Below are 10,771 nucleotides of genomic sequence, written 5' to 3'. Positions count from 1 at the left end.
TCTACTGATACGATAAAAGAAAGAAAAGCAAAATAAAACATCTTCGATATTTTTGTATAAATTTATTATGTAGACATCCGAGCATTAATTGAAAACACACTTAAACTCAAAACCCACTAAGAAACTTTTTTTTTTTTTTTTTGTTATGGAAAATTGACTTCATTCATTCATTCATTAGAGAAAAGTTACATCTATGATCGAATACAAACAGGAAAATTCCCAGATCACAAGCCAACTATTGCATTTGGAGCTCCACAATACACACATTTTTTTGTGATTAGTATGGTCTTCACTATTATTATAACTCTCTATAGACAAACATTTTAAGAGATAGCACTCTACCTAAAATAGATAATCATACCCTACCTTTCATAAGAGGAGAGGACTTAACCTCTACGGACAAAACGTCTAAGAGATGATCTCTTTTTTGTTTTTAAACTAAACAAAAGGAAACAATAATGAAAGCAGAAAGATAGATGCAAAAATGATGAATTACAGTTTAGATCTACTTCGGTAGAGTTCGAAATTAACCATAAAAGTCAAATCTGAACAATCTGATCTGGTGATCCGTCACTATCTTCCTAACGATCGACTTAGGAAGCATCTTGTGTTACTCGTGCCTCAATACTAGAAGGTGCCGAAGAATTGTAGATCCGTCTTTTAAATCTTAAAGATAACAAAATAAATTAAGAAAATAAGAGAAATGAAGGAAAGATAGGGAAAAGATGAGGGAATGAGGGATGAAGATAGGAGGGAAAGAGAGGGAAAAAGGAAGACAGAGGAGGGAATGAGAGGAGAAATGAGAAGGGGGAGGAAGCGCCCTTTCTTCCTTTCCTCCTCCAGCGATTTGGAGGATTTCTAAGAGAGACTAAAGAGACTCTAAGAAACATTTGAACTTTAGAGTAATTGCAAAAGGAAAATGTAAAACTACTTAATAACTCTACATAAAATGAACGGTAACTTTAGTGCTATTTGAAGGCTTTTTTTATACCACACATCATTTATATAACATAATTTGATTTGTAAGATTTAAATTTTAAAATTTATCTTCTAATTCAAATTATACCACGTGGATGGTATGTGATATATAACATTTCAAATAAAATTATTCTTTTATAATATTGAAACTTATTTTTAATGAAATGGCATGATTGTATTGGTTAATTAAAAATTGATTGTAAAATAGTTGTAAAAAAATTATAAATATATCGTTACACTTTGCAAAATAAATATCTCAATTTTCATGCTTAACAAATGGAGACCACAATTTTAACTCTCTCAACATTAATATCTAAACTTAAAAAAAATGATATCTCTATCCTTCTCTATTAGCCTCGTTTGGTTATATAGATGAGATGTTATAAGAAATCTATGAATAATAGTGAGATAGTTTGTAAATAGTAATGAAATGATTCGAATTAAAATATTTTATTAGATTTTGGTAAAGAAGAGAAAAAAAGTTGAATAAAAATATTATAAAGTTAAAATATTATTAGAATATTATTTTTTAATATTATCTTTGTTTTGGAAATTTAAAAAGTTGAATTATTTTTTGTGTTTTGTTTGAAAGTTTGAAAAAGTTGTAATGATTAAATGAAAAAATTGAAAATTTGAAATTTAAAAAATGTTTGTATTTAAATTGAGTTAAGATGTTGAGATAAATGAAATAAAATTAGATAGGATGAGATGAGTTGAGACTACATATAAAATCAAACAGGACCTTAGCCCTTAGGTTTCTAATGGGAGGGTTGTAACATACTAATGTTATGTGTCAGCTAATCGAAGATTGGGCATATGTCATACTCTTAATTTTTTAATAGGAAATTAACGAAAGTAATTAAATTAGAAATTTTTTAAGTTTAAATATAAATTTTATGAAAATTAAAAACAATGATTTTAATTTATACAAATATGAAAATCCTGTTGCCAAGTACATCCAGTCAAAGACTTGTTACAAATTCAAATTACAATGCTGCCACAGCGCCGTTAAAGAAACCGTCTAGTCAACAGAAGCAACGGTCACCTGAAGTAACGGAGAAATCAACGGCGGTCGTTAGCCCCCTCCACTCCCACACTGAAACCACCTGAGTCAATTCCGGTCAAAGACATATATACCCTCCCCACAACTCTTTCACTAATCTTTGCTGCTACACTGATTCCGAAACGCGATTCGGGATTTCGGTCACGGTTTCGGACACTATAAATAAGCTCAGCAACTGTTCGGAAACTTTACTCTCTCTCTACCTCGCTCGTGCGAAAGAATCGGCCATGGCTGAGAACGGGAGCTCAGAAGCTCTCCACGTAGAGAACCCGAAGCCACACGAAGAAGAAGAAGAAGATGATAATGAAGAAGAAGTAGAAGAAGAAGCGGAAGAAGAGGAGTCTGATGATTCGGAGGATGTTGAGGAAGAAAGAGAAGATGAAGCCCGACTTGGTGAGTCGCAACTCAGCAACTTACGGGGCTCCGTACGGCATGGTGAAGCTGAGTTGCAAGAGTCTCGTTTGGAAACCCTAGCAGCTCCTTCTTCGCTTCAATTGTCCCAGGACGATCAGGGTGCGGGTGGGCTTTTTTTTCTTTGTTATTTATTTCTCCTCTTTATTTTATTTGTGTTTTTGGAAAACATCTGTTTGTTTCTTTGTTTTGGTTTAATTGTGATGAAAATGTGATTTTTGTCATTGATCTGACAGGCTTGCGGGAGAATTCGACTTCGCGAGCGGCTGGAGGAGCGGAATCCGAGGTTAGAATTTGGAGTTCCTATTTTTCGTTTCTGTTTATGCATTTCGAGACTGAACAGTGAGTCCCTTTGCATTCATATGTTTGCTCGCTACCTGTGTTTTCTGATCTTTGATCATGAATTTGCGAATTATTAGCGTGCCTTTGTGTGTTATTTGCTTAGTTTGACCATCAATTCGGACACTTTAGTTTGAGCATGTGAAATTGGGTGCCTTTTTGCGCGCAAGAGTGCTGTAAGGGAACATTTTTTTTCTGTTCATGCACTGTTTCTTGAGATTTTTCCTGAAGGTGATTATGACTAAGGATTAGGTCTTACCCCATATTTGATTGTTGGAAAATACTTCGATAGTGCTAAACTTCTTGTCACTAACAAACATAATTTAACCTGAAAATTGGAGAAAAAAATCATCAATACTCTATTGTTACCAAATGTTTCAAGCTATGAAATTAATCGAGAGCAAGGATCATACAAGCTATAGAATCATCAAATTTTTTTTTGTTAAAGGTCCATTTTGAACCCTGGAGTTCTGACTTGGTGTGAATGAGTATCTTGAGTCTTGACTCATAAAACCCCCGAGATTAGTCTTTTTTTTTTTTAATAGGTCATCAATAAGTTTTATTCATAGGAAAACCCCCAGGATTATACTTTTGTGTCTTCTCTATAAGAATGTACTTCAATATACAAAGGAGTCAAAGGACCAAGCAAAATAACCCTCTAGGATCACTCCTTGCCAGAGGGAAGCTTGCTTTTGCGTGAGTGTAGGAAAGTTTCTGTATATAGATCAGAAAGCTTTTTCCTTTATAAATGGGTTGGACTGACCAAGTCGAATAGTCTGAAACAACAGCACTAAGGTATGTTTGTTATACCCTTCACAGCAATTACTAAGGTATGTTTGTTATACCAATTACTAATGGTTCGCAGCAATGGAATGTTAGCTTCATTAGGGAGGCCCATGATTGGGAAGTAGGTGTCCTGGTGGAGTTCTTTAACTTGCTATACACAACTAGCCCTGCTGTTACAGCGGCAGATAAATTGGAGTGGAGGCCTTCCAACAAAGGAAAATTTTCTGTATGCTCTTTCTATGAGACTCTTACTGCCCAAGGTAGGAATCATTTTCCTTGGAAGAACATTTGGCGGAGTAAAGCACCTCTAAGGCTGCTTTTTTTGCTTGGACAGCAACTTTAGGGAAGATTCTGACCATTGATAATTTAAGAAAACGTGCGCTTATCATCGACTGGTGCTGTATGTGCAGAAATAGTGGTGAAACAGTATATCATTTACTTCTACATTGTGAGTTTGTAAGGGCCATATGGAATTATTTTTTAGCAAAGTGGGATTAACATAGGTTATGCCGGAGAGGGTGGTTGAACTACCAGCTAGTTGGAGAGGGATCATGGGGACACCACAGATTGCAGTTGTGTGGAAGATGGCTCCCATTTGTATATTTTGGTGCATCTAGAGTGAAAGAAATGATAGAAATTTCAAGGATCATGAGTGCTCCCTGGAAGAGTTTAAGTGCTTTTTCTGGAAGACTTTATTTATGTGGGCCATTGCTATAGATTTAAATGGTGTCAGTTTCCATGATTTCCTTGTAACCGTTTCTAGTTCCTAAATAGGTGTAATCACATGTATACCTCCTGTGTATTTGGGCTATGCCTATCTTTATATCAATAAAATATCTTCTTACTTATCAAAAAAATGTTTGTTATACCCTTCACGACTTGTTTAGGAATAACCAATTCATGGGGCAGTTGGAGTATATCACGAGGGACTATAACGAATTCCATGTAATATGTATTTGGAGTTACGAAGGTGTGGCTCGTGCACCTATTGTTTTTTCTGGCTTGTGCTTTTTGGCATTGGGTGTATTGGGATCTAGAAATATTTTGTGATGAACGCATAGGTAGCAACTGTCCAAACAATAATGGTAATGAACAGCTCGTCCATCTAAGTCCAACATAGTTGGAGAAAGGAAGAAGCCAAGTGGAAAACGAAGAAAAATAAGTGGCTAGGGTAAAAAGGAATCCTAATTCCTGTACAAGTACAAGATGAGATAGGATGGGGGCTTGGCATGTGTATATGCAATATTAAATTAGCCCAAGGTCCAGTCTAGGCTCCTATACCTTAAGATACCAAAGGATGTCCTTGAAACTTAAGAAGGAATTCATTACTAATCAATGTGGATGTCAAGAAAAATACAATAAGCCCAAAATGTTCAAACGCATATAGACTAGAACGGTAACTACACCTGTGGTTTAAAGTTGGGGTAGACTGAGTTTTGCCTGAAAGATCTAGGCTATTGGGTGGGATGGAAGTGTTTGGTCCTGTTTGTTTTGGGTTTCTCCAAGAAATTGAAAATATTGAATGCATGCTCGGAAAGGAGCATAATAGCTCTTTCTAAAAATAAATATCTGGTTAACAGGCTTAAATCATTGTTTAGAAATTACGACTGGACATCCAAAGGAAGTTGGAATAATTGGTTAAAAGTAAGTAAAACTGACCTTCAGGAAAAGAAATTAAGAACTACTTCAGGGTAGAAAGATTTAAAAGCTACTTAAAAGTGAGCTGGTGTTGCGCTTACCAGACTTCTAATTGCCCTTCAAAGTGCCTATAATGCGTCGGTGAGGATGATGCTGTGGGCTGAAAAAAGCAAAATCAGGGAATGGCATTGGCATGGAACCAAGCCCCGTACATGTGTGGGCCAAGAGCAGGACATGAACAGTGCTTGTCTTGTTGTTTGGCTTTTCCTTTCCTTGCTGCTTTATGGCAGATCTTGTTGTAGCCCAAGTGAGACATTACAAAGATAGTACAGGAGATCATAACTCTCTAGCTACTAAACAATGTAAAACCAAGGGATTAAACTTTATCTCTCTTTTCCCTGCACACTTTTTCCATGGGGGTGTGTGTGTGTGGAGGGGAAGAAGACATATGCCTCCACTAATTACATGATGATCAAAGCTTAGGTTGTTTTTCTTTCACCTTTGGTTCCAGTTAGTGATGAATAGATGCCTTCTATCTGTGTTCTCACTGTAAAAATCCATCCTATAGAGCTCTCATGATTGCTAACACCCAGAATGGATCTATTTGCAAAAAAAAAAAAAAAAAAAAATGATCATGAGCATGACTTATGTGAAACATTCATATACTCAGACACGTATTTCAAGAGAGTCCCCTCAAAAGGAAGAGATAATAACTTTACTTATTAATTCTCATCTTCATGGTTTGAAAAGTTTTATGGAGTGTCATAATTTGAATGCTTAATCTTGAACTTTGAAATAAAAGTCATATATTGGCCAAGTTCCTTAAAGGCATAAGTTTGGTAATAGGCCGAAACCTCCTGTAAAGTAATGCTTCCTCCTTTTGAAAGGTTCTTGAAAATTGAAATCAGTCCTGTCAATTCTTTATTTGTACTTTTAAAGAGGGTGATACCTCGAGTTTTATTAATTTAACTTTGCTTACGAAGGAGGAATACCATATACAAAGAGAAAGCTTGGGGGTTTTGGCTTTTAAATCATTTGAAAAGCCTAGGCAGCTGTTATATGTGGGGAGAACTGTCTTTTGATATGTGTGGTTGGTACATGCTCCTACTAATCTGGACAGTGGATTATGTTATTCGAACCATTAGTTGCTTATGCTCTGCATTGCAAAAATAAAAAATAAAGAAACAGCTCCTTATAATTTACATATCTAAATGCTGACCTAGATACATCTTGTACAAGATCATGTCAAGTTTTTTTTTTTTTCTCGTAATATAAGTTTCTTTCTTTTGTATTTCTCAGGATCAATTACCCCAGCAGGAAGTTGTGGCAACTTTAACAGCCCAGCCTGCCGATGCTCTGACACAACATAAGTCTCAGGTGTCTTTATGTCCAACTTCATCGGAACTATCACCAACTTCTGTTACACAATCAATATTACCTCTTTCAAGCCCCACTCTACGAGAACAAAGACTTTCACAAGCAAAGGGAAATACTGAATGCATGCCAAAAACAGATCAACAAAGTTCTTCTGACCTTAAATCTTTATCTCTTGTTCCTGTTACGAAGACACCATCTTCTGATGGTTATAACTGGCGCAAATATGGTCAGAAGCAAGTGAAAAGTCCCAAGGGTTCTCGAAGCTATTACAGGTGCACTTTTTCTGAGTGTTGTGCTAAGAAAATTGAATGCTCTGATCATTCAGGTCATATAATTGATATTATTTATAAAAGCCAACATGGCCATGATCCACCACGGAAATTTAGTTGCACGAAGGAAAATAAGCTTGCATCATCTGCCAAGCCCGTTATGGGAAATAGTTTTGCAGAGCGTCCCATCCAAATGCCTAATGAATCAGAGCCACTCAAAGTTTCAGAAGAAACTATACAAGAAACATCCCCAAATCCTGAGAGAAAACGACAGAACTCAAGTGACTCCAATGGGAATTGTGAAATTAAGGTCAAGGAGGAGCACGCTAATGAACCAGAACCAAAAAGAAGGCAAGTGTTCCATGAATTGGTTTCCTCTCATATTGTCTTATATGTGATTGCTAGTATCTGGTTTGAATAATCTTTCCTCCCTTTTGAAAACCAGAGTGAAGAAAGGTGACTTGGCACATTCAGGCTCTGTCATAAAACCTGGCAAGAAACCGAAATTTGTTGTGCATGCAGCCGGAGATGTGGGGATTTCAGGTGATGGATACAGGTGGCGCAAGTATGGACAGAAAATGGTGAAGGGAAATCCTCACCCCAGGTGCATGCCTATTTCATTTTTAAATCTTCGTAATGCAATCTTCATTTTATAATCAGTGCCTGCACTTGATATTGCTAGCTGCTAATTTCATATTGCTGCATATATGTAGCTTTTTGGTGATTCATCGTGTAGTTAAGTTTTAAACGCTTTGTTATTCGGTGTTCCATGCGATCAAAGATTGTGATGTCCCATAGTCACCAATGGGGTGGTGGCACAGTTGGCTAGCGTGTAGGTCTCATAGCTTCTGAACTATCCAAAAAAAAAATGTGATGTCCCATAGTTGGTAGTGCCTTCCACAATCTGTTCTCTTTCCTTCAAACCTTCCATAATGTGGTAACATTATGAAAGATGCATTTGGAAGAACTGAAATGATTTTTGTACCTGTCTTCAGCCGAAATTGCACAAAGGTAATAAGGACCCATTTAGGTCTACAATACTTCGAGGGAGAGGAAAGGAAGATGTTTCCATTGCTTTATCAATGGCTCTTTCTTTAGCAAGTTTAACCATGTTCCCATTCCTTCCATTGGCACTTCAAAGTATCCAAATGATGCTGTGTGGTTGCCAGGTCCAATTTTTCACTTGGGTTGTTCCCGTCCGGTTTAAATTATTCTGTGCTTTCTCTTCCTTTTTTCTTCTAAGTAGTCTCTCAAACAAATTTTCAGAAACTATTATAGATGCACTTCTGCTGGATGTCCCGTCCGTAAGCACATCGAGACAGCCGTCGATAATGCAAGTGCAGTGATCATAACATACAAGGGGGTACATGACCATGACATGCCTGTACCTAAGAAGCGACATGGCCCACCAAGTGCTCCTCTTGTAGCTGCTGCTGCTCCTGCTTCAATGAGTAATTTGCAATTGAAGAAAACCGATAAGCTTCATAACCAATCGTCTTCAACCCAATGGTCGGTGGACACAGAAGGAGAACTGACTGGGGAAGCCATGGAACTTGGAGGTGAGAAAGCAATGGAATCAGCTCGCACTCTTCTCAGCATTGGATTTGAAATCAAGCCCTGTTGAAGGCTCCTTTGCTGGAAAGCCCATCCGAATAATTTGAAAAAAAAAAAAAAGCTTGACCGACCTCTCTTTTAGAAGATCATGCAGCTGTATCTATGTAAGTTATTAAATTGGCAGGTTTGGTTTGCTCGTCTTTCCTTATTCTAATGTTTTTCCACCCACTTTTGCCATAGTTTTTCAGCAACAGTTGTGTATATTTAATATGGTACGCCCTCTTGTTTGGAGTAGGGTTAATAGTAGTGTAACAGTATAGAATTGGCCTTTAAAAAAATGGATTTTGTAGGTTGAGATTGGCTTTCTCCATTTAATCTCCATTTCAGTTTTGACCCCATATAAAGAGAATACTGCATTTGATTGGTCCTACTTGCACGGAGAGGGGAGGAGGGAATTGTTCATAAACAGTGCATTTTTTATTTTTTGACCCTTCTTCGTGTTGCCGTACGTGAGGTAAAGAGAAGAACACTCAGACCCTCAATCTGAGCATTATAGGATTACAAGGTTATCAACTTATCAGATGATGCAGTTTAGTTCATTGGAGGGCAAACATAACACCAACTTGAACGGAAACCAATCTTCTATTATTCAGTGTTTTTGAGCTTTTTTATCAATTGTAGTCTAAGATTATATATTCTAATTTTTGGCATATTGAATTGCAAACAAAATTGGAAGAAACGAGGAAAAGGATGCTTTACTTTCTTGGGGTTTTATAAAGAATTTGCAATCACAACTTACTAATCACATAATAAATTGGGCTGGTTTGTTTACACAAAACTAAATTATCTCATCTCATTGCACATAATTATTATAATTTTTTTATACTTTCACACAAAATTTAATAAACAATTCAATTTTTTTAAATTTTAAAATAAAAATAATATTATAATAATATTTTATTCAATTTTCAACAAAATATGTCATCTAATCTCATTTGAACTGTGTAATCAAACGAGTCTTAAATATGGCAATTATTAGTATATGAGAAAAGATATTTGCAATTGTGAATTGCAACCACCGCGTAATCATTTTGAAAAAATTAAATAAAACATGAAATCCACGTAAAATAATAATAATAATAATTTTTTAATAGTGGATTCTATTTTTTTTCAAAGTAATTACGCGACGTTTACGTATTTCAAAATTGTATTTGTAGAATTACTCGTTAAAACATAGTAATCTCTCCAATGAGTTAATAGTGTCATAGTGATTGATCGACAATCTTTCTCATCCAACTTCTAGCGAGAGAACCTCATTTTTTTTAAGAATGGACTATAAGGAATTGAGATGATTAGGTACCATCATTATTCTTAATATTTTTTTTCTTTAAACTATGCTGTAAACTTCCTTCAACTTAATATATTTTCTTTTTTTTTTTTATTATTCTTCTTTCTATAGAGCTCGACAGTTATGGAATTATATGGTTGTAAATTCATATAAATAAAAAAATCCAGGATCTTTCCAAGATTGCATGCGACTTAGTTTATAAATTGATGTCTATGTGAATGAATTTCCTATCATTATTCTCAAGTCCTCCACATTTGAAACAAATAAATATCCCTCGATATCTTATTTAAACTTAGTAATGGGAAAGAAATAGATATCGGAAAATTATTTTGAAACATTTATTGAGCATTTGATATTATCTGAAAAACTCACACGGACAATATTAAATGATGTAGGGTTGAGATCATGTGTCTATCTCTCTATCACTTAAGACTTGCAAGGTCTTAATCCGCAAAGAGATGCATGGCTTTTTTGAATTGCAGCAAGACTGCATTGGATGCTACAAGTCAGGAGCATGCCATAACTAAAGAGTGGACATGGTTTTCTGGTTTTGAATCTATAATTGTGAGATGGCATCCACCTCATTTCAACGTTCCTCTTAAATGATTTTCTCAAGGGTGTTTATTTGGCTCCTTTCTTCTGGTCAGCAAAGAGCTTGGGATCTCTTTAATTTTAGGTCCAATCCAATTTTCTGTCGAGAAGCTGTTTGGCTGTTGACTATCTTCTCACTTGTGGATGGTTGTTGGAGGCTTCAAGCAAATTGGCAAATAAAATATGAATTATTTGCTTGGAATTGGAATTACTAAGGAATAGATTGGATCCGCCTCTGAGTCTGATTCTTTTAACTTCGCTTTGTGTTTTTTGGCTGATCTGTGTAGTGGAACATCCTTGACAAAATGAAGCCTCTTGAATGAGTATTTCTTTAAAGAAAAAAAAATGGAATTAGTCTGGTACAAAGTGTTTTTAGGGCTGGTATGGATTCTCAAATGAGATAAAATGATTTTATAT

The 10,771-nt window shown here is 35.8% G+C and overlaps 1 protein-coding gene across 2 annotated transcripts; it reads left to right on the top strand.

Moving 5' to 3' along the window:
- Window positions 1–2,158: 2,158 nt before the first annotated feature.
- LOC108993215 (probable WRKY transcription factor 32) lies at window positions 2,159–8,777 on the top strand. Of its 2 annotated transcripts, none has more exons than XM_018968049.2 (5): window positions 2,159–2,554; window positions 2,689–2,738; window positions 6,515–7,212; window positions 7,307–7,465; window positions 8,128–8,777. In XM_018968049.2, exons 1-5 carry the CDS (start codon window positions 2,269–2,271, stop codon window positions 8,483–8,485), a joined length of 1,551 nt encoding a protein of 516 aa, XP_018823594.1. In that variant the 5' UTR covers window positions 2,159–2,268; the 3' UTR covers window positions 8,486–8,777. The 2 variants fall into 2 exon arrangements, with proteins under 2 accessions (XP_018823594.1, XP_018823593.1); XM_018968048.2 differs by having other exon boundaries at window positions 2,159–2,560.
- Window positions 8,778–10,771: the final 1,994 nt, after the last annotated feature.

The sequence above is a fragment of the Juglans regia genome, chromosome 15, assembly GCF_001411555.2.
Source record: "Juglans regia cultivar Chandler chromosome 15, Walnut 2.0, whole genome shotgun sequence".
Lineage (NCBI taxonomy): Eukaryota > Viridiplantae > Streptophyta > Magnoliopsida > Fagales > Juglandaceae > Juglans > Juglans regia.
Note: the sequence above shows the minus strand (reverse complement) of the source record. Positions and strands in the feature narration are given on the sequence as shown.